Genomic DNA, 26,834 nt, shown 5'->3' with positions numbered 1-26,834 from the left:
AACTGGCATATAATAGCAGCTGGATTGTGTTCAAGATCAGGAGGTACTATAAAATGCGAAGGCCTAATAATAATAATACAATGGTACGTATATATGCTGCGGAAAGCTATCCCAAAAATCAGTTCAAGAAGCCTTTACATGTGGGGGCACCGCAGAAGCAGGGGAGCCTTTCTTCATCATCTGTTTCTCTTTCAAACTTGTAGTCGTAAGTCAGCTCCTCATTAGCCGCAATATCACGGAGAGCATAGATCACAATCCTCTTTCTACCACCCACTCTGATAATTTTAGCTGTACAGCTCGGATCACAGCAGTGATTGATGAATCTCGCAATACCGCCTTTCTTTGTGGCGTCAATCACCGTCGATTCGTCCACCCTGAATAAGTAACTTGACCCAATTCCACTTTTGAGGTATGTGCGCTCCCTCATCTCTGCAACGGGCTGCCTCAATATCTCTCCAACGTACTCGATAATCATTTCTTTAGCGGCAATAGGTTCAAGAGCGTATAAGCCCCAATTATGAATTGCAGATCGTGCAAATGTCACAGGCTTTTTACGTTTCGTTAATTGGTTCAAGGTTAGAAGTTCGGATTCAGATCCGATCATTGCTTTCTGAGCCTCAATGTCCTGTTGAAATCGCCTGTTTATTGCGCGGTTAACCCGTGAGGAAGAAACCTCTTGCGCATGTGCGTCCATATCCAATTTTTCAGATTCATTCCGGTGGACATCCGTGACAGCTTCAGGGGTATCCTGATGGTTGTAGACGGTGTTGAGAGGCTGGTGAAGTTTTCTGCGATGAGGCAAATAGCAATTTTTGAGCTTGTCAGGAATCTTTTTGAACCCTCCTGCTTTGAAACTGCCAGCTGAACTTCTTAGGGATTCATCGAATGGAACCTCATTGGCAGAAGTCTGCAATTTCGAAACCTTGTGGCGTTCTTCGGCTTCTGTACTCACTTCGTGGACTAAGGAATGCAAAATATACTCTTCATTACTGCTTAGCGCTGACGATGGCGGATTTAGGATATTTTTTAGAGTCTCAAAATCCTCTTCGTCTTTGACAGCCCTTTGAAAATCTCCTAGTGAAACTGAAGAGAATTCGTAAGAATCGAAGTCATCCTGAGGATAAATCGTTTTAGGCTCTTCAGATGCATCGGGGCGGTATTTCTCGGGAATTCTCAAAAGTTCCTGAATTCTCGAGCTGTTCAAAACATATTTGTTGGACTCAGTTTCAGGAGTTGTAGCTTCAGATGAACCAGTTTTTATTTTCTTTTCTGGGAGCTCAGAAACATCTGAAAAACCCTCTTCATCTTCGTCATCCTCAACCGCAGATTGCGCTTGTTCGTCATCTGATTTGAAGTTCTCGGCGGCAAGTGGTGTATTGCTCCTGGAACTCTCATTGAGCAAATGGGCCATTGGCTTTTCTTGCCCAGAATCTTTAAGTGAAGAAGAGAACTTGAGCTTGCTTTCGTATTCAGGCTCGCTTTGCTCTCCTATCTGGCTTTTGATATAGTTTTTCTTTCTAAAGCGCGCGCCATATAAGTTGAAAATGTCAAAGCTTGCGGACTTAGACTGCTGATCTTGCTTTTGTTCGGCAGCGACACGCCGTTGCTCACTTTTGCGCTCTTCTTCTTCGTCTTTCTTCGCCGTAATAGCCGGATAGTTGGCAGGATTTAAAGAATCGAAAACTAAAGGTCCTATAACTCGCCTCTTTATGTCCCTGTCAAGCGCCCTTCCAAGCTCATCAATAATCAAGTCGGCAGCGGTCTCCAACAATTGTTCCTCGGAAGCGTAGGTTTTTTTCTGGTCTCTAAGTCCATCACGTTTCACAGTTGCTACAATTGAGGGCTGAGATTCAATAAGACTGAATCTAACTTTGACAGGTGTTCGCCTTCTTTTAGAAGGCATAGCCAAAACGTCATTTTCCACAAACATACACGCCCTTGCGTCTGAGATATCATTAAACACAATGTATATCCCAGTCGAGTGGTTCAAGACCCTTGAAAACTTGTACTTTGCCAGCTTAATTTTGAAATCTTCCACAGTGAGACCATGGATAGAAATAAATCTTTTGAGAACAAGAAGAGAAGGTCGTCCATTCACTACTCTTTCCAAGTCCCGAGGTAGTCGTTTGGCTTGTGGCCCTGATGATATTTGTTTTTGGCTATTTTGCCTTTCCACTTCTTTTTTTATCTTTGCTGCCTGCTTGATATTATCTTGTATAAAGCCGTCAACGATCTTTTGTGAATAATTAGCTCTGTTTATGGAGACAGCAAATTTGAAGCCAGAAACAAAGTAGTGGCTATTTTCAAAAGTCTTCGCAGCTTTATAAGCTGCTCTAAATGGTGCATCCAAATTCCCTGGAGGCCCCGTATATCTCACGACATATACATACAGCGGGAGGGCACTGATTGGATCATTGAAGCTTTGAAAATGTGAGATTTCGCCGAACGTGCTAAAATAGTTTTTGATTGCAATGTCCTGCACTGCACTTGAATGATCGCGGAAAACCGGGTACACAACAATTTCATTTGGTGGTGGCGGGCCAACGGAGTGCTTGTCATATACCAGCCTGGGCAAGCTAACTAACTGGTTGCGACGCTTTCTATAAACGCCGCTTTCTGGGCTTGGAGAGCTCTGTGACCTCGGGTCAACTGCCTTCTGGTCAGGGCACCTTGGCTTCATGACGGCTCGCGTTTTGTCTTTTGATTGATCCTGTACAATGACGTATCCCGTCTTTGGAAGCTTTTCCGAAGCCCATGACTTCATTTCGTCTCGATGAAGTAGTTTTTCCGATACAGGATCGAAGTAATGATACTTTTCTCTAAAGCTGTCATTATTGAACCTTAGCTGAGGCTTTGGTCTTAAAGGTTCCACAACCGCGTTTACCGGTTTGGACATTCTAGAGGAAGGCGGAAAGTATGTTTCACCGTGCAGATACTCATCCCTTCGCGAGTATCCATATTGATGGGACTCCCTCTTAGGAGGCCGACCACCGTGTCGCCTACCGGCTCTTCTTCCGTTGTGTCCTCTGGAATATCGTTGATACGGTGAATCGTAGCCTCGGCCATAGTAGTCAGACATCGCGAAGTAGTGGAGGTCACCAAGAATCCAAAATGTGAGCAAAAAAAGCCCGAAACAATAAAAGACGTTAACTTTACTGGTCGCGATGTGCTGCGAAAGGTACTGTAAAACGCGTCTCTCATACAAAAAAAGAGCTTCGATGTATTGACGTATATTATGATATTCAACAGAAGGTCCAAGTTTAGCTGGGGAAGACTGCTGCTCTCATTCTCACCCTCTATGCCATACGCTGCTGTTAATGAGCCTGGCATTCGGTGACAGAATAGCCTCTAACTCCCGTTGGCTACCATTGATAGTGTATTTGAGGCGAGTATTTACTTTACAGCTGATCAAATTGAAAATGAAATATCTAATGAACTACCAAGCAGATCAACATATGGCAATCTCCTAAAACAATTAAGGATACTAAAGAAACATCATCTAGTGATTAATGTCTACGCAGCAGGTGAGGAGATGTGTGTGTGACATTTTGAGTATTGAGTTTGATGATCCAAAGAACGATTGGTCTCAAGGTCGACTGAAGAAGTTGCAAACTACAACTTCAACACTATACAATGTCTCACTATCAAAGGTGATGCTAAAGCAACATGAGGAAACTGCCAGAGGACATCTTTGTGCGTTCATTGCTGCCGAGAAACTCTCAGAAAAGTATGAGCCTGACCTGCGATACAGAAGAGACAAAATCCCGCTGGAGCCGCGGCAGGCAACCAAGCTTCTTGATATTCTTAAAAGTTCGATTTTGACGAGCTCGCCAGTCAAAAGCATCGGGTGGTCGCCAAGTCCTGTGAAACAAAGGAGCCCTGTGAAAAATGGAGGCCGTTTCACGGCCATGGACCCCAAAGAGATGAGAAAACAACTATTCGGTACCCCCACTAAAGCAAACTTGCCGCCAAAAGCATTAGAAAATCAACAAACAGCGTCTCCGGAGCCAGCAACTGAGGACGAAGCAAACAAAATACGAACTACTCGAAGAAAGCTGACTTTTGAGGTTGAAGACGCAGAAGATGAAAGAGATCTCACTCTGGCTTCAAGAAAGGTTAACTCAGCTAGTAGCGGAGAAGGTGAGGTTAGAGAGGGTACACGGTATGCTGAAGTGGAGAATTCAAGTATGCCTGTAACTCCTCGCAAGAGAAGTGCGTCAGCTAGCGCAAAAACCCCATCTCCAAAGAAAAGGCGGATCCCGGATCGTGGTGATGCCCCAAACAGTGCACGCGCATGTCTCCTTTACAAAAAGTACTACAAAATGACTGCCGCCGAGATCGTTGAGTTGTGTAACCATTTCGAAATTCCAAGCGACCTAGCATATCGCATTCTTGATCAATTCTTTGAACACGCAACTTACCTAGTGTTTCCATTTCAGCTGGTCTGTGGTCTGATCCTGAATTGTTGCCAAGTCATTTTCAATGAGAAAAGACGAAAAGATCCAAGAGTGAATGAGTACCTATACCAGAAAATGTCATTGTTAATGAAAACCAACGACGTTACGGAAATAAAGGAATCAATGCGAATTGTGCGTGAACTCATTGATGGCGAAAAGTGGTATCGCAATCTCAAAGTTCAATATGACTACTTCGATGGGGTTGTTTATGAGGAAGCCATAGCGATAAGACTTGGCAACATGCTTCAGCGCGCTACCAACATAGCGACTGACGAGCAATTTGAAATTTGGAAGCACAACATAATAACTGACATTTCACTAAGAGACGGATAGAAGGGCGCTTCCAATTTGCAAAGTTCTGATTTATCATGTGATATGTAATAACCCTTGACCATTACAGTTTTTAATCATCTTAGCGTTAGTTCTGAAGTTTAGAAAAATTTATACAAAAGGAAGTTAATTCTACACAGCGCGTTTAAACACAACTTGCATTGTGCTCAGTTTGCTTCTCTTTATTAAGTGAGTGACGCATTCCAACTATTTCATTTGGCTAATCTGTCAACTCAATTGCTTTCTGAACAAAACAGGAACAGATCAGAAAATTTCACACCATGAGTTTAAATGCTAAGAGAACGCACTCTGAGCTTAGTGACTCTGAGTGCAATGGCCGCACTAAACTACAAGCCGCCAACGGAGGGCACTTCGATTCCTCTGATGAGGAAGTTTCGTTTGTAGAGGAAGAAATCGTTGAGGAGCCAATCAACAATGCCCAGTGGCAAACCACCATATCCAAGGTTGTGAGCTCTGTGGTGTCCATACATTTTTCGCAGGTGGCTCCGTTCGACTGCGACTCGGCCTTGGTTTCCGAAGCTACTGGGTTTGTTGTGGACTCTGAACTAGGCATAATTCTCACCAACAGGCATGTTGTTGGTGCTGGTCCATTTGTCGGTTATGCCGTCTTTGACAACCACGAAGAATGTGACGTCATTCCCATTTACAGAGACCCAGTTCATGACTTCGGCTTTTTGAAGTTTGACCCAAAAAATATCAAATATATGCAAGTTTGCGCACTTGAGCTTAAGCCCTCGCTCGCGAAAGTCGGATCTGAGATCAGGGTCATTGGTAATGACGCAGGCGAAAAGCTTAGTATTTTGGCAGGATTTATCAGCAGAATTGACAGGAACGCCCCAGATTATGGTGAACTAACATACAATGACTTCAACACAGAATACATCCAGGCCGCGGCATCAGCTTCAGGAGGGTCGTCTGGTTCACCGGTCGTTAACATTGATGGACATGCGGTTGCCCTTCAAGCCGGTGGTTCGACAGAAGCTTCAACAGACTTTTTTTTACCTGTAAACAGAATCCTGAGGGCACTTAACTGCATCAGAGCCAAAAAAGCCGTTACCAGAGGCACTATTCAGACTCAGTGGATTTTAAGGCCCTATGATGAATGTCGAAGACTAGGACTAACACCGGATCGTGAAGCGGATGCGCGCAAACAGTTCCCAGATCGCATCGGCTTGCTAGTGGCTGAAACAGTGCTACGAGAAGGTCCGGGTGACAATAAGATCAAAGAAGGAGATACGCTTATTTCCATCAATGGTGAGTTGATAGCTTCTTTCATACAAGTTGACGATATATTGGATAGAAGTGTAGGGCAAACGATTGAGCTGCTGATCCAACGTGGGGGCAAAGACATTAAGGTGAGTTGCGAAGTTGGTGACCTACACGCCATAACGCCATCTTCCTATTTAGAGGTTTGCGGTGCCACTTTCAATGAACTTTCTTACCAGATGGCCAGGTTTTATGCCATCCCTGTTCGTGGTGTGTTCTTGAGTAGCGCGTCAGGCTCTTTCAATTTCGACTCAAAGGAGAAAGTTGGCTGGATCGTTGACGCTATTGACAACCAAGAAACTCCAACGTTAGAAACTTTTATTGAAGTAATGAAGAAAGTGCCCGACCGGAAGCGTGTAACGGTGAGGTATCACCATTTAACGGACCAACACTCTCCCCATGTTGCCAGTGTTTACATCGACCGCCATTGGTGTAGTGAATTCAGAATTTATGAAAGAAATGACACGACGGGTATTTGGGACTACAAAAACGTTGCCGACCCTTTGCCTCCTCTTCCCGAAGTTTCTCACGAGGCCAAATTCATTGACCTTTCGATAGACAATAAACAATTAGCCAAGCTCTCCAGAAGTCTTGTGATGGTTAGTTCGATTTCCCCTATACCTCTTGATTCACTCTCAGCAGAGCCTCGAAAAGCATCAGGACTTGTTGTCGATGCTAACCAAGGATATGTTGTTGTCTCGCGCCGTGTTATACCTCACGACTGCCTGGACGTGTTCGTCACAATTGCAGACTCGGTGATCCTTCCTGCTGAGGTAACATTCCTACATCCTACTCAGAACTACGCTGTTGTAAAGTATGACCCTGCTTTAGTTTTAGCTCCTGTTGAAACTCCAAAGCTGTCTTTTGCCAGAATGAAGAGGGGCGACAAGGCTCACTTTATTGGATACACCCATAACAACAGGCTTGTGTCCTCTGATACAAAGGTGACGGACATTTCTTCTTTGAGTGTGCCAAGCAACTTAATCCCTAGGTACAGAGCCACGAATTTAGAAGCCATTGGTATCGACTGCAACGTAAGCTCGAGATGCAACTCTGGAATTTTAGCAGATGATGATGGGACGGTAAGGGCGTTATGGTTATCATTCCTTGGTGAGATTCAGGACGGGAAAGAAAAGGTATACTTGATGGGCCTGGATATGGCGGATTTGAAGTCTGTAATCGATTTACTGAAAGAGGGCAAGAAACCTAGAATCAATATCGTCGATGCAGGGTTCGGCTCAATTTCTGTTGCACAAGCCAGAATCCGCGGAGTCCCTGAAGAGTGGATTTCTAAAATGGAGCAAGAGTCTGAAAACAGACTTCAGTTCATGAATGTTACAAGAGTGTCCTTCACTAACGAGAAAGACAAGTTGTATCCTGGCGACGTAATTTTGTGTGTTGGAGGAAAACTTGTTAAAGAAATGAGGGACCTGGATGGAATCGTAACCTCGGGTGAAGGAGCTAACGAAGAGCAAGTGCTTGAGTTTAAGCTCGTGAGAAATGGGAAGATCGTGGATCTCTCCGTGAAAACTCGTGAAATCAATGAGACGTCGCACTTCGCAATTTTTGCTGGCTGCATTTTGCAGGCACCACATCACGCGGTCTTGCAAGCTATGATGGATATTCCTAGCAGTGTTTATTGCACTTTCAGAGGACAATCATCACCTGCAACACAGTACGGCATAGCAGCCACTAATTTTATCACCCACATCAACGAAATTGAGACGCCTGACCTCGACACTTTTGTGAAGGTTGTGAAAACCATTCCAGACAACACATACTGCAAAATTCGACTGGTAACGTTTGACAACGTCCCGTTTGCAATTTCTCTGAAAACCAACTATCACTACTTCCCTACTGCTGAGCTGAAGAAAGATCCATCTTCCGGCAAATGGATTGAAAACGAACTCAACAAGACAGATGCGCGTTCGGATTAATTGCGATTTATTCTTTCTTTTTAGTGCTGCCGAATCATTCATTTAGTATATACAGGAGCATTTATATCAAGATATAATATATATATTTGCATTTCAACACTTTGGGCCGATTAGTGAGTCTAATTGTACGGAAGCAGTCTCTTCAAGTGTTTGATATGCGTTGGGTGTGCCAAAGTTTTACCGTCCAAGGACTTCAGCGTTGATTTGCCCCATCCCGCGTTACCGTGGTTGCGCCCAGCTCTGCCTCTTTTATAGCTGGTTGAAGTCTTCCTCCATCTTTTGGCTGTGCCTTTGTGAGTCTTCATCAAATTTCTTGTTTGCATCATGAATGGCTGCTGTAACTGTGTGATTTGTCTGCCATAGCTCATTATAGAGCGCATCAAGTTGGAAAGCATGCTACAGAGACGTAAGACACCTAAAGTCTCTCTCTCCGACGAGTGTCATTGGTGATCTTAGCTTTCAATAAATTTCCATGCTAAAGTGAGCCAAAAATTAGTTCGCAGTCATGTGACCATGGACGCAACGTCAGTGACAGATATGGTGACAACAGTTCATAGGTGTATGGCTTTGTGTATTATTGGTAAGTCCATGTACCTTCGTTGAAATTATAAAAGTACTGCTCACTAGATTGTAACCTGGTCGCACTAATGACATTTTTCCTGTAAATTTTACAGAATCACCGAGACTTCAAAAAGATGAGCTTTGAATTACAGATTTTAAACGATGTTCTGGATTGGGCTCGAGCACCTGGTGGACCAGCTGGGGATTACATTCATCCTTCCCATGTAAGTCTCTGGTCGTATCCTCGAGAAAAGGCGTTTCAGGTTCACGAAGGAAATAACAACCCATCTAGTGCGCGCTACGGCTTTGATTCGCCGTATGGAGGACTTGTGACACTTGAAAGCCTTTACAAAGAGAGAGTTGACAGCTCTGGCAAAAACTACAAAATCGAAAGTGGCACAAGCGTTGAAAATTTCACAAGGAAGAGAAAGTTCGAAGCCAGCGCGGAGGACGATTTCTTTCATCTGCAAAAAGATATTGGCGTGAGAGAGAGAAGTTTCAAGAAACCCCGGGGATATGCTTGCAAAAATTGTTGTATGTACAGTCACATATAGTATATATTTGTTGTTGTTGCATTAAGCCTTGTCCTATGAATGAGAAAATCTTAATTGATGAAATTTGAATATTTGGTTTGGAATGACAGGCGAAAGGTGAGGGAAAGGGGTAGGGGGGGCATTAAATCATACCTTGTGCACGATAAGCAGCAAGAGTCTCTTCGATTTTAGCACTCACAACTGGGTCTGCCCTGATCTTCTTTTGGATCTTAGTGGCTTCCGCAAAAGTTGTTGCTTGTAGCTTTTCGTCGAAACTCCGGGCAAGATCGGCAGCTTCTTCGAACAGAGCGATAGCCTCATCGATGTCCTCTTGCTGGAGCTTCAATTGGGCTAGACCAATCTTGGCCTGTTCAGACCTTGGGTCGTTCTGGCATGCCTTTTCGAACAACTGAGTTGCCTCAACAAAGTTTTCAACGCTTGGCTCCCTGGATAACAATGTGGCCTTGCCAATCAATGGGGAAACACCGACATGGATACCATCGAGTGCATCTTCTAGCTTTGCGGCAATGTCGTATTGCTTTCTAGCGCCTGCTAGGTCGCCCTTGTCGGAAAGAGTTTCAGCATAAAAGTTAGGAACTTCAGGAGCAGTTGGGAATTTTCTTCTAGCTTCACTAAATAGGGTCTCGCTGTCATCAAATTTGCCCTCACGGTATGTCAAGCAGGCCAATTGGATGTAAGGGAAAATATTGGACTCGCTCAATTCCTTAGCCTTCTCAAAGTCTTTACCGGCCTGCTCAAACTGTTGAGTGATAAAGTACATTTGGCCACGATGGTAGTAAACGGCAGCGCATGAAGGGTCGAGTTTCAGGGCTTTCTCAAAGTTGTCAAAATATTCAGTGGCTTGACCCTTGTCGGCCATGATCAAAGCCATGTAAATGTACGTGTTAGGTCTAGGGAAATACTCGACAGCCTTCTTCAAGTCTTCGTGAGCAGAGATAGGATCATTTTTCAAAAATTTGAAGATACCGACGTGTTCCAAAGCAATAGCAGCCTTCCTCTTCAGGTCAGCATCTTCAGGGTTCTGCTCCAGTAAGACTTTAAAAGCATCTCTTGCCTTAGCAAAAGATAAGTCTGCAGTCTCGTAGCCGTCAGCTGTTCTTTTGTAAAGATTGGTTAAGCCTTCTAGCAAGTACTTGTCGGCCTCGGAGTTGTCGTCGTAGTTCTCGAAAGTGGTCTCAGGCTGAAAAATGCCGAAGAAAGAAGCTAATGAAGTATTGGAAGGCAGCTTGTATTCTTGCTGCTTCTCTAACTTTTCTTTCAAAACCAACATAGACTGCTTGTTCATGTTTCTTTCCAGCAGTGGTTCAATTGAAGCTCCACTGAAGTCCCCGTATAAGCTCACTGCAGATAAGTCGAACATGGCATCAGCAAAGTTGCCCAAACTCTCGTTTGCGGATGCTCTGCGAAGCAAACACTTAGAGTAGTCTGGCTTCAACTTCAAGGCTGCTGTAGTGTCCTCAACGACCTTTTCCTGTTGACCCAACGAAACGTAGCATGCAGATCTATTGGAGTAGAAAACAGGGTCTTCTTTGACCTCAATGGCCCAGCTGTAGTACTGGATAGCTTCATCATATTTCTTGTTCTTGAAAAATTCGTTTCCTTTATCTTTCAAGCCCATAGCGTATTTGTCCTTCTGTTCGTCACTCAGTTCAGCCAGATTGCTTAGATCTGGCTCCCCTTTCTCATTGACTGGGTAGCTTGGGCCGGGAGCCTTCTTTTTTGTCTTTTTCTTCTTTTTGCTTGACTTAGATTCGCTTTCAGGCTCCTTCTTGTTAGCAGGCTGCCTTTGCAGCTGCTGGTAGTAGTAATAAGCCCCAACTGCAGTAGCACCAGCAGCAACCGATGCTACGATCGCCGTCTTGTTTCTAGCAACGAATTGGCCAAAGGAATTATCAGAAGACATTCTTTCGGCTCTCTGAGGTTGGAAAGTTTTTAATCCAGGGTACTGTAAGACAGAGCGAATCAATTTTGTGTAAAATTTTTTTTTCAATTTTGGCAGAGCAAGTCAAAAGAGGATTATGATTTGGACATTCCGGAGATTCCAGCGCCAACTTCCGGCGGCACTGAGATTACTGTCATGCTACTCTTTAGCACATGCTGAAATCCCTGTCGGCATTCAAGCAATTGCTGAAGGTTAGCTTTGAAGTATATAACTGCCAGAAGTTGGGTGAAGAGAGATCCTTGCCGTCACGTAGAAATCATTTCAAGAAAAACGCGGGAATCTCTGGAGTTGATAAGTTAGAACCAGCGGTTCCATATACGATAGAAAGAACTGGTAAGTGAACTTACCCAGTTTTTAAGACCGTGATGAGTTGAGGTACCATGACGATGCGCAGCGTCTAGTCTCTTTCCATATAGCTTCCATCTCTCTCGGGAAGCAGTGTGTAAACCATGTTTCGGTGTTAAGATGTTAAATACTTTGAGCGTGGCGGGGACTCCTTACCCCTTTGAAGGCCTCAAGGTGGCCGTGGGCTGGTAAAAATATTGGAATCACCACAATCACCTTTGAAGACGAAGATTCAATTATCAAAGTTTTGGCCCAATCATGGGGAAAGCTCGATATGAATCTTTGAAAGTGTTTTCAGCATGCAGCTAAATCTTGAGTCCAGGCAGGAAGCAACCTGGTTGCTTGTAACTCTTTTGAGTGAACAATATCTATGAAGAGCTCGGGACAATTTCTGGCGTATCACAACAATATGGTACCAAAGTCCTGTTGGCGGTGCCAAGAATTAGCCGCCGGATGAAGTCTTCTATAATAGTTCGTAGACCATGATTATACTTATTCCACCAGTTCGGGTCTTCAAGACTCTATCCAACTTCGGCCCATGTCAACCTCTTCGTAGTGGCGCTTTGCGAATAGCAGTGTACCTTTGGGCATTTTTTGTTGGGATGGTCTCGGACAATGTTTATATCAACCAGATGCGCGTAGTATTTGTTAAACCACAGATAAACTAAACTGAAATCCGGCAGGAGATTTTAAAAAGAACAGAAGAGTTACAGAAATTCAAATACTAACTTTTGAGTAAGGTGCTAGGGCTCCAAGGTCTGTCCTTTGGTCCTCTGCCGTTAGAATGCTGAATATTATAATGTAAGAGTGCTCTATTTACAAGTTCATTAGCAACGCAAGTCGCCAGTCTCTTACTCCCATTGAGACCTATTTCTCCTTCGGGCTTGTAGCCACTGTTTCTTGCACTCGCGGTAGGCGTCGAAGTACTCTTGGCACATGGACCGGTCGTAATTATTAAGCTCCAAACACTTCATGCTCATCTTGGAAGATTCTTGGCATGGGTCGTAAAACTGGCTTGCATCTTTGGCCGCGAATCTGTACTTGTTGAAGCTGGACTCTGGGTTGTCGGGATAGAATTTGAAGCTACCAGATTCTGTGTTTTTAGGCGCATAATCGACCTTTGTCTTGTCAACCTGTAGTTGTGGATCCGCATTTTCAGCAGGAGCAGTCTTGGGTTCTTTTTCCATGCCTTCGTATGGACCGGTCGTAGCAGTTAGGGGACGGACCTATTACACTTCATGTTGTTACACCTCTTCTTTCTAGTTGTGCCATTAATATCGATTGGGGCGAAAAACAATATACCACGTGATCCACTACGGTTTGAGACTGGGAAACTCTCGAAGAGGTAGGATTACGGAGGGGCCCAAAGCCAAAATTAACGTTTCGTTGGCTGTCGTAAGCTCAGTTAGTCCTAATTACTGATTTCTTGTCGTGTGTCTTTATCCGACTTTCAAAGAAGGCAACCACGTACTTCAATATCGAGTCCGCTGGCGACCTCTAAAAAATCAAGCTGGTGCTATTAGCATTTTTGTAAGGACCTCCAACGACGCCGCTGACAAAACTGTGGTTTTAGTTAGGGAATATTCGAAACAACAAACATCAAACAAGGCGCATCTCCTGAATAACGAAAAATGCTCTTGGTTAACATTTTTGACAGCAAACGAAACCCAGGAGCTCATATGCTGGAACTATATGCAAGAGGTAGTCGTGGCTTTCTTGTCGGTATCACAATCTGAACTCAATTTCAAAGTATTTGGGGAATTCAAACGTTAGCACGAGGCTATAGACGAAAGCATCGAGGTTGGAAGCTGAAAGGAGCTGCTGTAGTACTTGGCGGCTGGAACTCACTTCAGAATCTTCGCACGATTGAACGTGCCCCAGAAAGTGCTATCTTTCACAGCCTGTACTAGACAACTGTGTCATTGTCGTATCAGGTTATCAGAATCAATCTATTTTGACGCACCAGAAAGTGACAAAAATTACGGCTCATCGCAGCAGCTCCCGCCGAACTAAGGACGTCCTAAAGCAACAAAAATATTGATATTTTCCACGGCTATGGGTATTAATCAACTCTGTAAGCGGTGCAAAACTGCAGAGGCAGCAGTTGTGTCAAGGAAAGAGCCTTTCTGTATCGCATGTTTCCGCAAATTCGTGTCTTTGAAGCAGCGGAAACAAATGATGTCAGACCAGTACTTCCAGGACATATTCAAAGTCATGTATCCGGACAAGAAGAAAACAGCAGAGGAAGCTGAGAGGCTCAATCAAGGATCGAGGATATTGGTACCACTGTCGTTCGGTTCATCTTCGATTGTAATGCTTGATGTCCTAAATGATACTTTGACAGAGCAGAGAGAGATGCATCGTGGTAAGACGGGCTTCCGGATTGATGTGCTAGTTTGCTATCTCAAAGATGATCTAGAAGAGCTTAAAAGAAAAGCGGAGGCTTTGATGACCGTAAAACTGCGAGACAACAAAAATAGCGTCAAAGTTCATCTTGTTGACATAGAATCTTCCATGAATTCTCCAGATTTCACTCGCATTCACTTACAAGACTCAACTTACATGGTGCGAAATGCCTCTGTATCTGCTAATGAAGCACAGTCAGTGAAAGAGCTACTCAGCTCGTGCTCAAACCGTTCAGCGCGTGAGGACCTACTCAATATCATCAAGACGGCTATTATAAAGCGTTTTGGAGTTCAGGGCGGTTATAAAGCTATTTTGTGGGGGCACTCAACGACTAGACTTGCAGATGAAATCATGTCCTTGGTTGTTAAGGGACGCGCCTCTCAAATTGCTAATGCACTCAACGATTCCGAAGAGGACTTCGAATATGGGGAACCTTTGAGAAATCTTCATCCCATGAGAGATATTCTTCTGTCCGAAATCGATGCATATTGCTTTGTTTCAGATCTTACGCAGTATCTTCACAAATACAAACCCCAAGATACGCTCTTGGTCAACAAAATACCGGTTGCCCCGGATGCTCAACCTCCAAGAGCAAAATTAACAAAGAACATGACAATTAATGAGCTCGCCCGCCAATATTTTGATGGTATCGAAGGAAGCTATTCTAATGTTATCTCTACGGTTGTAAGGACAGGCGCCAAACTTGACGACCCCGAAAACAGCCTGAAGAGTAAAGTAAGATGCGGAATTTGCAACAATACAGTTTTCTGTGATGGATCACATTGGCTCAGGAACATTACGGTTACCAGTTCTCATCCAATAGAAGACGCAGAGGAAGAAGCAATGTTTAGAGCATGGAGTGCTTCTGAGCAAGGTAAAGTGAGAGGTGAATACTTGAAGTTAACATCAGAAATGGAAATTTCAGGCCATGAGTTTCCAGTATGCTATGGTTGTATTCTTACCCTAGGCGAGGTTAAACACAAGAGTTTAATCTGGCCCAGCAGTCAATCAAACAGCGTCGAAAGCGTTATTGAAGATTTTATTATATCAGACGAAAGTGACAGCGAGCACGAAGGGCATTAGCTTTAAAAAGATAACTACATTATATAGCAGTCATTAGGACTATAGTGAATTTACCTATCTTCTTTGAAGTAAGCTCAAGAGTTCGTGTGATGCACCCTTCTCCGATACAAATGGCGTGTCGCTGGTACTCGCGCTATTAACCGCTGGGCTCGCAGCAATTCCGGCGTGTGGGTTTTTCAACATTCCCAGCAGTTGCTGGGAACTGTTTTGGTTTTGTGGGGGGGACTGCGCGTAAGGTGGTTGGACTGGGAATTGAGGCGGAATTGGCACCCCTGAAGATGTTGGATACTGATTATAGTATGGGTTTCTGAACTGCGCTTCCATTCCGGGGAGAAAATTTCCAGCAGCCGTTGGGCTGCTCACAGAGGATCCGTTGGGGAGCATATTAAGGAAGTCGCCGGCCGCCATCGAGCTGTTACCACGACTAGTGTCAACTGTGCAAAGCGCCTGCTGAATTTCTGGGGTAGACTGTAACTGATAACTTTGTGAAGCCTGGTTTTTTCTGTGTAGGATATTTAGTAGATCCTTGGCATCGTCGGAGCCTGTTAGTGCACTTGATATCGGTTGTTGACCGGGAGTAACATGCTGGTTAACCGTAGTACTTAGGGGCGACGATCCCTCTGTCCCTCTTCTTGCCGAAGTACTATCTCTGTGTATAGCAGCTTCAGCGTTAGTAAAATCAGCTGTTGAGGAAATAGCATCCTTCTTTAATAGCTTGAGCAGCTCGTTGCTTTCGCCTTCATGTGAGGTCGTTTTGACAACGTGAGAAGCCTCCGAAGTTTCGAGGGTTTTATTTCCGTTCGTAAAAATCATGTCTTTCAAGCTTTCGCCGCGTTTTAAAAGCTTAATCTTAGGTTTGGTTTGAGATTTTGAGCTTTGAGTAATGAACGTGCCACCTGTGGACTGCTCACTCAAGTTGGAAGAATCTTTGTGTGGGACATCGGCTGCACCAGAGCTCTGCTCCTTCAAACCCTGCATTGGCCCCGAAATCCTAGTTTGGTCATGGCCATACCCCACGTTAGGATTAGTACTAGTATGCTCGAATTTCTGACCGAAGTTCCCTTCACCCTTTAAACTAGATGCCTTGGCTTCTTCCTCGTCATTCCCAATGTCCTCTTCCTCAGAACTGCTTTCAAAATCCTCGTATTCGGACTCACTAGCCGCGGCAGCGGAATGGGTATTGGCGAAGTGTAGCGATGCTTCTTCCTCGTGTGGCAAATCTTCCAGAGGGGTGGCAATGGGCTTTTCTATCATGGTCGTAGGTTGGGCGTCTTCAGTCTCCCTCGTAATAGAAGGTTCTTGGGGCTTTTTTAGGAGGTTAAGGAGAGCTTTTGAATCAGCTTCATTATCATTCTGTGGAGCTGAAGGAGTAGGCGTTAGAGACTCGCCACGTTTCAGTATTTTAAATTTGGGTTTGGTGGTCTGTTGTTCTGTTGGCTCTGCTTTTTCAGAAGACTTTCTGTTGAGCAGGTCCAACAGCTGTTTAGAAGTTGTGGACTGGGGGCGTGGAGGTTCTAACAGCTGAAACTGCTGAGAATCACGTTGTTGTTGCTGTTGTTCTTCTTCTTCTTCTTCTTCCTCGGCAACCGTAGGCTTAGCTAAGGTGTTCATACTAGGAGTTGGTGGAGGTTGCGTTTGAACGGAGTTGGAGCTTGAGGTGTCGAGGCCAGGCACTGGACCACCTGTTTGCATGCCTGCGCCAGCCATAAACGGAAATGGTGCGAAAGGCTGAAACAACATGAAGGGGAAATTGTGGTGTAGCTGAGGAGGCGGAGACTTCATAGGAGGCGCGGCGTTGGTGGCAGGGGTAGAGTCTTGAGAAGATTTTGAAGACGGAGGAAGCTCCGAAGGAGATTGCGGAGCTGCGGCAAGCGCTTCTTGTGGAGCAGCAACCGAACTCTGAAGCATATTGAGTAGTTCCCTGCCGGGGTCCGGGGTCTCCTCCTTCTTGATGCCCAGAAGAAGCTTGAGCTGAGTCTCGACATGAGCCTTGAGCTTGTCGTCGTTGTCGATCTGGCGGTGGCTTTTCACCCACATGGCTAAAGGTCGCATCAGGGTGTTGACTAAGTAAATCTTGACGTGCTGCTTGTTGCCGTTGTTGCGAGAGAGCTTTTTGAAATCGTGCCATTGGATCTTCTCGATCTCATTGCGGACCTGGGGCTGGAAGTCGAAGTCCTCCGGCACGCCACTAACCAGGAATATTTTGTAGTTTTTCCCTGCTATGGTGCGCTCAATGAACTGGTCCTCGTCGATGTAGTCGGATATATCAAAACCGATCTCCTCAAGCACCTCGCGGATGCAGCAGTCGACGTCACCCTCGTCTTTGGAGATTTTGCCGCGCGGGAAGGACCACGATTCGGACTCGATACCCTTTACCAGCAGCAGCTTCGTAAGGGACCGGTTGAAAATTGCAGCGCCGCGCACTGGGATGCTACGCTTGTACTGTGAGAACTTCTGGAGCGCCTGCTCCGCACGCACGTCCCACTTCCATACCATAGGGCACAGCTTTATGACGTGTTGCGCGAACGACTTAATCTTCATGTTGGGCATCTTGGGGTTCATTAGCTTGACAAAGTCCGTGTAGAACCAGGTGGCCTCTTCGACGTGGAAAAGCTCGCGCTCCACCGACGAGAAGTCCTCGGGCGGGCAATTTATGATGAACCGGACGATAAGGTCTTCGAGGACCCTATCTAGAGACGTGACACTTTCGAGCGGGCGTCGTAACGGCAGCGACATGGAGAGGAGTGTTTGGGGAGTAAAATATGGGAGGTTGTGCGCTAAATGCCCTGCGAGCTTGTTAAGGGCGTGTGCTTTGTGGGCTTTTGGTGTTGTAATAAGCGTGCCCGTGCTAACTTCCTCCTGTGTGACTTACACTTGTTTTTCGAAAAGCGTTTAGAAAACTTTTGGAGCGATCCCGTGTGTGGCGATTTACAATTTCGTCGAGAGCGAGATATGATGCCTTTCTACGAATACGTAGATAGTTACAGTAGTCATGTGGCATCATGTGATAGCGACCAGCCCCTGTCACATATCACGTGGAGCGCTGTGCATTACCCGCGCTTCCCTTTGCTTTCTTGGCCCCATCGCAGTCTCCCTGAGAGGCCAACGACTGCGTTAGTAGCCGATAGCAAAGCATGCGCAAGGCACATAATGCTTTCAGCAAAGCAGTTAACTATCCTGGCGAAACGTAAGCGCGCTACAGCGGCGTGGGCTCTCTTAGAAATCGTATAAAAGAGCGAGCGTAGTTCTTCACTCCCGCACCCTTAAATTGTACATGTTTGTTCTTGAACAGTATTGAAAAAACAAGCATCGAAGCATCGCAGCAAGCAACTTAGTTAAAACTCTAAGGCTTCAAGACAAACACACACAAGCACACACACACACTATAAAACCCGATACACAATGGCTCTGAAAGTTGGATTTATCCCAGAACATTTCGCTACTCCATTGTGCTTTGCAAAGACAGTGGGATTCTTCGAAGACCAGGGCGTGGAAGCGGAGCTGATCCCATACCCAAGCGGGTCCGGCCACCTGATCCAGTCGCTGAACGCAGGCGAGCTGGACATCGCAATTGGACTCACTGAGGCGTTTGTGCGCGGCATTGCCGACACCGAGCCCGGCCAGAAGCCCCAGTACCAGATCGCGGGCACATACGTGAAATCGCCGCTCGAGTGGTGCGTGTCCACAGGCGCCAACCGCGACGACCTGCAGGACCTCAAGGCATTGGATGGCCGCCGGATCGGTGTGTCCAGAATCGGGAGCGGATCGCACGTCATGAGCTACGTGATGGCGCTGCAGCTGGACTTCACCAAGCCCTTCGCAGACTTCCCCGTGCTGGACAACTTCGACAACCTGCGCGCGGCCGTCAACTCGGGCGACGCGGACGCGTTCATGTGGGAGTACTACACATCGAAGAAGTACCTGGACTCCGGCGAGATCAAGATGCTGGGTCACGTGGAGTCGCCTTGGCCCTCCTGGGTCGTGGTGAAGCGCGTGGACCTGGACCTGGGCGTTTTTGGCAGGTTTGTGTTCGCTATCAACAGCGGTATCGACTACTTCAACAAGAACCCTGACGAGGCTGTGCGCTTCATCACTGAGAACTTCGGGTACTCGGAGGAGGACGCGGCGTCGTGGTTCAAAACCGTCAAGTTCCACGACAACTGCGGCGACATCAACGACCTGCACGGCGTTGTGACGGGCACACTGCACATCCTGGGCACCGCTGGCGTTCTGCAGAATAAGGACGAGGTCGTGATCGAGGAGAACCTGCGCGTGGGCACCCTGACCGGCTAGAGGCCAGCGGGGTTTGCGAGCTAGCCAAATAGAAGTTACGTAACGAATGAAAATACCGAACGAAGAGAAGAGGCCGCGACGCGGTGCGCCAGAAGGGCGCACCGCAACGCAGTTGTGCAGTTGTACGCTTTGGTCCTCGTCGCACGTGACCCCTGCGACCCCACGTGCTTGCCCTACGGCGTGGCCAAGAGCTTCCTTCAGGTTTCCCGCGTGCCAGCATGCGAAGCACAACGGCGAAAATAAGCTCCAAGTCGTAGTCAGGCCCGTACTCAAGCCCGTACTCGAGCCCGTACTCAAGCCCGTACTCGAGCCCGTACTCAAGTCCGTACTCGAGCCCGTACTCAAACCCGCACCCGAGCTCGCCAACTACGACACCGGCACCGCCCCGCTAACCCGGCCGTCCGAAGGCCAGGTGGCTCCATACGGCGTACCGAGCTCCACAGCGTCGCACGCGCTCTTCATGTGCGACGCTGGAAACAAAAGACCTCGCTCGCGCACTTCCGACGGCCCTCAACAGCCCGCACTGAGTCTTCAACCTCGATAGACGCTTCTAGTCGTTCATAGCGCCAACACCGCGGAGAGGCCTTCTCCAGACAAGAAGCCTGCGAAGCGTGCGAGACGCGCGCGCTTCGTGGAAAGTTAGAGCAGTCGACGGCTCTGATTGGCCCTTCACGGCCACCGCGTAAAATCGCCACAGCACAGCCTGGCTTATGCTTTCTATACGGTTTCGCGGCCCTGCGGCGCATCAACGAGGCCTCACGTGACGGATGTCACGTGAGGTCCTGGCGCCACGTGTGCTGGCTTCAGAGCCAACTTCGCACGGTTCTGCAATAGCGCGGCGAGCCTTGCGGCTCTTGCGAGAGAAGCTTTGTGTCGCCGGTGGCGTTCTGGCTCGGCAAACCAGAGTACTTGTAAACGGCCTGAGGTTGATAATGAAAAACGACTTGAAGATCAAATTTTTCCTTTTTGACGCTTCAACTCGATTATCAAGTCGAAATATGACGCCGACTTGAGAACTTTTTCTTCAAGTTGGATTTTGGGCCATTCGTGCTTCAGTGACCTGCGAAACAACAATTTCTTATGTAATATCAACAACGCGTAAAGCTGAAGCGATGATTAACAAACCCGAAATGAGGCTATCATCGTCCACCTCTTCTCAAGCTAGCCATGGAATCTGGAAAACGTCAGAGTATCAACAGTCCTGCACGTCCGGCTCCCCGCGAAATCTCGTGCTCAGAAACTCTACTTAATGACGGTGATGATGATGCCCAAGCCAACTCCACTGAGATTGATAACCATGATATGGAGACTGGAAGAGACGTATCTCCATCACCAAGAAACTTAGTGGGGACGACAAGCCACGATGAAATGCAACAAGAGCAGCTTTATCTTGAATATTTCCACTCAGCGATAATAACCGAGGAACTAGGTTTAATCAAACATCTCAAGCGTGCACATGGAAAAATGATAAAAGCTATACAGGAGCTCATTAGGGTCAAAGGCTACAGATCAGCTGACAGTGGCAAGGAATACAGATTTAAGTGGACAGATAATGCTACCTATTATCTTCTTAAGTACTGCCTTGAGATTGGGCCTTTTTACGGATTCGAGCATCTTAAGAGACCTTCACTAACCAAGTTAGAGCAAAGCAGCCTGATATCTTTGAAGTGGAGTTGCGTCTGGTATGACCTACTAATGACATTGGAATTCGAGAACAGCATTATACCAACAGAATCGCAAATTAAAAGCAAATGCAGATATTTGCTGGATAATGCTCATCCCAAACTGTTCGCGGTTACGACAGGAGATGAGCGAAACCCGTTTTCATTTACAGGTGTTGATAAAGTTGATAACAATTTAGAGATGCTTACAAGGCTGAAAAATGATGCTGAACAAAGAAAAGTAGAAATCCAAAAACTGGAAACTGATCGCCAAAATAACAAGAGAACCTTGGGCCAGATGCTGTGTTCTAATAGTATTCCGAGCGTAACAGAAGGCCTTAGTAACTCTGACTCTGAAGAACCATCTTCAATAGATGATATTAACCAGCCCAATAGTATCACAATGAGAAGAAATAAAAGGATGGGGCGCTTGCTCGACTTTAAGGAAATTGCACAGTATTCTCTTTCTAATTCAGCTTTAGTAGGCGACCTGCAAGAAACACTCAAAGAATTAATCGAGGCAGCAGCCGTGGAAGAAAGAAAATACAAAGATAAAGAACAGCAGCGAAAGGATCAAGAGCTTGCGCTAAAGCAAAAAAAGCTAGAGATTAGTCTTCAGCACAACCAACGTATGTTAGAGTTAGAGCTTGAGCGTCAAAAACGCGAGCAGTTTGATCATGATGCTAAGAAAATTGACACTTTAGTTAAAATGATGGACAGGGCTAAAAGCTTGGAAGGGGATAAGTCCCCATCATCTGAAGCGTTACAGAAATTGTTGCACAATTTCGTGAGTCGTTATACATGAAACAGCTACAAGACGTACCAAAAAACCATTTCCAGCTTGTTGCTACACTATCTCGCTGCAGGTTCACGCGGGTCCCTCTTCCTCTCTATCTTCCTTCTCAAATGCGCTTATAATATATTTCCGAGTCTATCAAAACTCAGGTGTTCGTATTGTTTTGAGAAAAAAGAACTAGTTCCATTGACGTCTATAAGGAAGCCATCGAAATATTGGGGGAACTTGAGTCCATTCATGTACTCTTCAAAGCGTGGTGGAGAAATATTAAAATACTTAGAACCTTGGGATCCTTCTAAGCAATGCTTAAGGTTTGTTAGGAATACAGCAATAGTGAAATAAGCACCACAAAATCTCACACCTCCTACTTTCAGTCTTCCCAGAATATTAAAGATTTGGAAATTGTTTTTGACTTCGCCGAAAAACCACTCGATTGATACGCGCGAGCCAGATAAAATCGTATTGTACTCTTTTTGCCCATTTGTTAAGTTCTGTCCCTTATACCCGACCGTCAGCAAGTCTGAACTTCGGTAGGCGGGGTCCCCAAATATCCTATATTGAATACCACCGACCTTTAGTGCTGGCTTTAGTCTACGGTACAGACCACTATTTGTAAAAAGAAAGGAATCATGCTGGCTGCCGGCAAAAGGCCCCGCCAGGTCTATACATATACCATCTGGGGTGGTTACTGCCTGATACTTTAGGGTATGTGTTTTCTTGTGTCCGCTGTAAGCCACACATTCTAGTCTCGCGTTTCCGTGCGGCCGGGCTATCTTAACGTGCGTGCCATCGATAAATCCCACGATTCTACTGTTAGAGATTGACCTGCTTGAACTTAAAAGGCTTTGGTCGATGTTGGCAAGACGATCAGCAAGCCATGATGCGTTAGTAACAGACAGACATGGACTTGCAATATGAAACAGGTAGCACGTCACAAATGTTATGATTCTTGAAATTGTTGAAGCTTCCCTTCCACAAAGGCTAGTCAGGACGGTATAAGTGCAACCACTCTTCAATCTAGCAATGAAAATGAAGAAGCATTCAAAAGCATCAAATGAATATGCCCCAATATAGGAAGGTATCTTCAGTGCCTCAACAACACGATCGAAATCAGACTTACAAAAACCTGTCAGCTTTCGGAAGTCAGTGTTAGTGTATTTTAGTTTGAACTTTCCGCCGCTATGATAATTTTTATTATAGCAGAAGTTCTTACCTCGCTCTCTGGACCTTCTTCTAGTCTCGAATTGAATTTGGTTGGCAATCAGTTGCTCAGTGAATTTCTCAATTAAAATGCGCTCCTCATTGTGAAATACTCCATTGTCTTCCAGCGTTCCAAGAACTAATTGTGGTGTGCGCTGCGTCAACTTATTTGTAGCCCGGCGGATTACAAGGTTTCCATATGTGTATCTCAACAGGTACTGATTCGTGGCTACATTTTCAATGAATTTGCAGAAGCCATCGTTTTTAAGTGTCGCTGTAAGTATTCAAGTACCCCATATAGTTATGCAGGCCACACATTTCTTGATGTAAATAGGCCAAGCGCTCAACATCTGAAGTCTTCATAATAATAGAAAGCTCAAGGTACAATAAGGACTCAATTGTAGTCGCGAGGGCAGCTTGGAAAGAAGTGGATTGTTGTCACGCGCAACCCAAAATGTCGCCGGACTTCTTTTGTCTCGAACTCGATCTTCAACCCATACTTCAACCTGTTTACAAACTCTACATATGGGTTGACGTTTTTTTCATCCTTGAGTCGTTCTTCATTATCAACCTCAGGCCGTTTACAAGTACTCTACCGTCGAACGTACGGCGCTACATGAGAGAGCCTCGATCATGCTGAGCGGCATTTCGTGGAGCTTTCTGGAATGAGCCGCCGGGGATCTTGGAAAAAGTATAAAAGGGGCAGAAAAAACACATTTGCGCGACTTGCCCTGCGCGGCGCGCGGCAACCTCGAGCTACAAGTAGTCTACATAGGTAGTGACCGCGATGTCTGCGTAGGCGATGGTGTTTGTAGCTTGAACGCGCGGCCCCGGACGTGGGCTCGCGCAAGGACGTCGCCTCGAACGCAGAGGCAAAGAACCCTCGCAGCCGGGATTCTGCTCGGGCGGGGCAGCTGGTGTCGAGAAAACGCTCGGCGCGCCGCCGTTTACGACGCCCGAGCGCGGCGCTTCCCTCTCGGGGCTCTGATTGTGAAGCGAGAGACGCAAGAGACGCGTCGCCGCGGCTTCCTGGGGTGCAGAACGTCCGCGCGACGCAGGCGAGCACTGAGCCCGCTGGGCTACTCGGCAGCCTCAGTTTGAGGGCATTGGCGCGCCCCGGCGCCCCTAGTATCGAGGATCTGCGCTGTACGCTAAAGCCAAGACAAAAATAAAAAATTACGAGCCCCCTGGTTCCCGGCCTGAACAGCAAGAGCGCACCTCTGCCCGCAGCATCTTCGCACCTGCAGAGAGATAACGGCTCTTGGCCCGCAGCCCTGCATTGCCAGCCAGGCCTGCGCGAACGCGATTGAGCCTCGGCAGCGGCGTGCACGTGAAGCTAGCGCACTGCCCATATAAAAGCGACGAGCATGCACGCCCGGCTACGCTGTAGGGCGGGGGCGGGGCTGCCGCTTCGGCCTGCCTCGCTCCCCGCCAGCGTGCCGGGACTCGAATGGGGGACGTAGCCCATAGAACGACGCGTCGAGGCAAAGCCTCCGTCGCAGGCTGGAGCACCCACCATGCCCGTTGCAAGGTCGCACGCAGGCCCAGTGCCGGCACTGCTCGCCGGCCAACCCGCGCCCTCGAGACTGAAGCCGGCGGACACAGCACACAGACGCCGCGACGGGCTCCCGCGAGGCCTCATCTATCACGTGATGTCAGAGTACCATTTACACGTGATCTTCAGAAAGCACTATCTACGGGGACGCAGCGCAGTTTTCCGGCGCTCGTCCTCTTGTACTTCGTAGCAAGTGCTATGTACGTTTTCACCACTTTTTTCCAGCGCATCGCGAGCTGCAACATTTCTCGACGATGTTGTGAAGAGGCTAGCTCATCGCGCAACAAAGCACAAGTGTCAAAAGAGATTTTTAGCCACTTTAGGACGCGAAAAAGTCAGGAATAGCTCGCTACTTGGAACACCGGGTGGCAGTATATGGTTAAGCCAGATCCGAGAGACAGATAGATGACCACGTCGAAATCCGCAGTGTCGCTGGCCGGTGCCGGCGGCGGGCTGGTCGCGCAAAGTAAGAATCCGTCGTCGTGGGACCCACAAGATGACGTGCTGTTACGGCACCTCAAGGAGATTAAGAAGCTGGGCTGGAAGGACATCGCGCAGTACTTCAAGAACAGGACGCCGAATGCGTGCCAGTTCCGCTGGCGACGCCTCAAGTCCGGCAACCTGAAAACTGCGGGGAGACCGGGCGAGGCGCCAGCTGTGGCCGACGCGGTGGGCGTAGCGCCCGCCGCCGGGACGCAGCCCGCAGCGGCGACGCCGCAGGCAGGAGCAGCAGCGGCAGCAGCAGTGCCCCACGACCTGGGCCAACCAGTTCATCCGGCGTTGCTAGCGGCCACGGCCGCTCCAGCGTCAGAAGCCTACCCGCCTCGCGCTCTGTCCCAGCCAGCGCTGGGGCCGCTCCCCAACGCCGGTACCCTGTCAGCAGTGCCCGCGCCCTCGCCAGCGCCCCATCAACCAGCCGTCGCAGCCTTTCCGCTCAGACCAACCTTGACCGGAGCCACGCTCGCCAACGCCCAGTCACGGCATAGCTTGCAGCCTGCGCCAGGCGCGGGCAAGTTTGCCAAGCCTCGGTCGTACTCGCACACAATGGCTCCGCCATCGGGGTTTGCAATGGCATCCGCGTCTGCGCCTTTCTCTGCGGCTGCCTCCGTCGTGACATCGAATTCTACAGGGCATGTCCCAACGATCGACGTCAACGAGTCTCAGGATGAGAACCTCGGGCTGATACCCAAGGTGCTTGTGCGCTCTAGGCGTTCCTCCGTCGCGCAGCAGTCACTGCTCCCGTCGTCATCAACACCAAATCTCTCACTGGCATTGCACACCACCCTGACAACGTCAAAGCTCCGCAAAAACTCTTTCTCTTCAAGACCTAGACGGTCCTCCTTCAACATGGCGCCCCCAGATCGCGTTTTCTCGACCCCATCTCGTCGCAGTTCCGTGGTCCAGGCACCATCATCCATTGCTTCTATTTCCAGACGCGAGAGTTTCAACTCCTCCAACTCAAGGCGGGGCTCTGCAATCCAGACGAGAAGAGAGAGCTTCGCTCATAGTACGCTAGATAGGCGTGAATCTGTGTCCAATTACACAGATATTCCTAAGGCGCCTCTTCAGAACTTCGCTCCCGCCAATGCTTCATCTTTGCACCAGGCTACATATCCTACAGAGATGAAGGACTGGTCTCTTGATGAGGATAAGCTACTCAGTGGAAGGCAGGAGAATCACCTCTCTATGGACGAGTTGAGCATCCTGCTTCCACATAGGTCGGAGCAGGAGATCCAGTGGCGGATAGGCGCTCTTGACAAGAGCACATACTCTTCCTCCAGCGACTCCCCGCTGGACTCTCCAGAGAGATCCCTCACAGAGGACATCGCGGTCGATGAAGAAGGCGGAGAAGCAGTCGATGATGCTTCCAGGAATCCTTCTCAAACACCCTTTAACATCAAGAAGGAGGTGTCTCCATCCTTGTCAGCCTCTTCTGGCTCTAATGATAGGGAGCACTCGCCAGTGTTTTCTCCACGTCCGGTTAACAGGGACCAGTCACCGACAACCTTTGACAGCTCTTTTCGGCCCAACATCGTGGTCAATAAAAGCGTCGGGGGCTCGAGCTACAACTGCTCGCCAGGTTTAGACGGGCATCGTAACCCATCGTTTCCACCTGCTGCTGAGCCAATGGCGCCCGGTAGTCATGGCGCTCAGCTTCCTAGCCTCAACAGTATTTTCAAAAATATACTATGACGACAAAAATGAGGCAGTCACAGTTGTGAAACTTGACTATTCAAGCCTCGCGCCATCCAAAAGTTTTACGACGAGTTGCGAACAACAGGCCGGTTTTTGTGTTCGTTAACTTACTCTTCAAGGTTCACGGTTATGGTCCTCGGTTCCCTTTTTTTTTATTTAGGAAGAAACAAGCTGGAGACTATGTATTATCTAGGTTGAATATGTTAGGTGTTAATACGTTACCTTTTTGGC

General features: G+C 47.3%; 13 protein-coding genes across 13 annotated transcripts; 7 read left to right on the top strand and 6 right to left on the bottom strand.

Annotated features, from left to right (window-relative positions):
• Positions 1-118: 118 nt before the first annotated feature.
• Positions 119-3,079, bottom strand: SET1 (histone methyltransferase SET1; the record flags this gene model as incomplete). The annotated part of the gene is made up of 1 exon (XM_002551971.1): positions 119-3,079. One exon carries the CDS (start codon positions 3,077-3,079, stop codon positions 119-121), a length of 2,961 nt encoding a protein of 986 aa, XP_002552017.1.
• Positions 3,080-3,509: 430 nt separating this feature from the next.
• On the top strand, positions 3,510-4,790 carry ORC6 (origin recognition complex subunit 6; the record flags this gene model as incomplete). The annotated part of the gene is made up of 1 exon (XM_002551970.1): positions 3,510-4,790. One exon carries the CDS (start codon positions 3,510-3,512, stop codon positions 4,788-4,790), a length of 1,281 nt encoding a protein of 426 aa, XP_002552016.1.
• A 278-nt stretch (positions 4,791-5,068) lies between these two features.
• Positions 5,069-8,011, top strand: NMA111 (Nma111p; the record flags this gene model as incomplete). The annotated part of the gene is made up of 1 exon (XM_002551969.1): positions 5,069-8,011. The coding sequence occupies one exon, from the start codon at positions 5,069-5,071 to the stop codon at positions 8,009-8,011; it is 2,943 nt and encodes a 980-aa protein (XP_002552015.1).
• A 119-nt stretch (positions 8,012-8,130) lies between these two features.
• On the bottom strand, positions 8,131-8,406 carry MRP35 (mitochondrial 54S ribosomal protein bL35m; the record flags this gene model as incomplete). Its single annotated transcript, XM_002551968.1, has 1 exon — positions 8,131-8,406. One exon carries the CDS (start codon positions 8,404-8,406, stop codon positions 8,131-8,133), a length of 276 nt encoding a protein of 91 aa, XP_002552014.1.
• A 300-nt stretch (positions 8,407-8,706) lies between these two features.
• Positions 8,707-9,126, top strand: KLTH0B05192g (KLTH0B05192p; the record flags this gene model as incomplete). The annotated part of the gene is made up of 1 exon (XM_002551967.1): positions 8,707-9,126. The coding sequence occupies one exon, from the start codon at positions 8,707-8,709 to the stop codon at positions 9,124-9,126; it is 420 nt and encodes a 139-aa protein (XP_002552013.1).
• Positions 9,127-9,247: 121 nt separating this feature from the next.
• On the bottom strand, positions 9,248-11,029 carry TOM70 (protein channel TOM70; the record flags this gene model as incomplete). The annotated part of the gene is made up of 1 exon (XM_002551966.1): positions 9,248-11,029. The coding sequence occupies one exon, from the start codon at positions 11,027-11,029 to the stop codon at positions 9,248-9,250; it is 1,782 nt and encodes a 593-aa protein (XP_002552012.1).
• Positions 11,030-12,264: 1,235 nt separating this feature from the next.
• On the bottom strand, positions 12,265-12,600 carry COX23 (Cox23p; the record flags this gene model as incomplete). The annotated part of the gene is made up of 1 exon (XM_002551965.1): positions 12,265-12,600. One exon carries the CDS (start codon positions 12,598-12,600, stop codon positions 12,265-12,267), a length of 336 nt encoding a protein of 111 aa, XP_002552011.1.
• Positions 12,601-13,468: 868 nt separating this feature from the next.
• On the top strand, positions 13,469-14,902 carry NCS2 (Ncs2p; the record flags this gene model as incomplete). The annotated part of the gene is made up of 1 exon (XM_002551964.1): positions 13,469-14,902. One exon carries the CDS (start codon positions 13,469-13,471, stop codon positions 14,900-14,902), a length of 1,434 nt encoding a protein of 477 aa, XP_002552010.1.
• Positions 14,903-14,956: 54 nt separating this feature from the next.
• Positions 14,957-17,638, bottom strand: DCP2 (decapping enzyme complex catalytic subunit; the record flags this gene model as incomplete). The annotated part of the gene is made up of 1 exon (XM_002551963.1): positions 14,957-17,638. One exon carries the CDS (start codon positions 17,636-17,638, stop codon positions 14,957-14,959), a length of 2,682 nt encoding a protein of 893 aa, XP_002552009.1.
• Positions 17,639-18,304: 666 nt separating this feature from the next.
• KLTH0B05082g (substrate-binding domain-containing protein) lies at positions 18,305-19,195 on the top strand (the record flags this gene model as incomplete). The annotated part of the gene is made up of 1 exon (XM_002551962.1): positions 18,305-19,195. One exon carries the CDS (start codon positions 18,305-18,307, stop codon positions 19,193-19,195), a length of 891 nt encoding a protein of 296 aa, XP_002552008.1.
• A 1,167-nt stretch (positions 19,196-20,362) lies between these two features.
• KLTH0B05060g (KLTH0B05060p) lies at positions 20,363-21,661 on the top strand (the record flags this gene model as incomplete). Its single annotated transcript, XM_002551961.1, has 1 exon — positions 20,363-21,661. The coding sequence occupies one exon, from the start codon at positions 20,363-20,365 to the stop codon at positions 21,659-21,661; it is 1,299 nt and encodes a 432-aa protein (XP_002552007.1).
• A 107-nt stretch (positions 21,662-21,768) lies between these two features.
• On the bottom strand, positions 21,769-23,499 carry KLTH0B05038g (HARBI1 family protein; the record flags this gene model as incomplete). The annotated part of the gene is made up of 2 exons (XM_002551960.1): positions 21,769-22,785; positions 23,461-23,499. The coding sequence occupies 2 exons, from the start codon at positions 23,497-23,499 to the stop codon at positions 21,769-21,771; spliced, it is 1,056 nt and encodes a 351-aa protein (XP_002552006.1).
• Positions 23,500-24,812: 1,313 nt separating this feature from the next.
• On the top strand, positions 24,813-26,600 carry KLTH0B05016g (SANT/Myb-like DNA-binding domain-containing protein; the record flags this gene model as incomplete). Its single annotated transcript, XM_002551959.1, has 1 exon — positions 24,813-26,600. One exon carries the CDS (start codon positions 24,813-24,815, stop codon positions 26,598-26,600), a length of 1,788 nt encoding a protein of 595 aa, XP_002552005.1.
• Positions 26,601-26,834: the final 234 nt, after the last annotated feature.

The sequence above is a fragment of the Lachancea thermotolerans genome (genome assembly GCF_000142805.1).
Source record: "Lachancea thermotolerans CBS 6340 chromosome B complete sequence".
NCBI lineage: Eukaryota > Fungi > Ascomycota > Saccharomycetes > Saccharomycetales > Saccharomycetaceae > Lachancea > Lachancea thermotolerans.
Note: the sequence above shows the minus strand (reverse complement) of the source record. Positions and strands in the feature narration are given on the sequence as shown.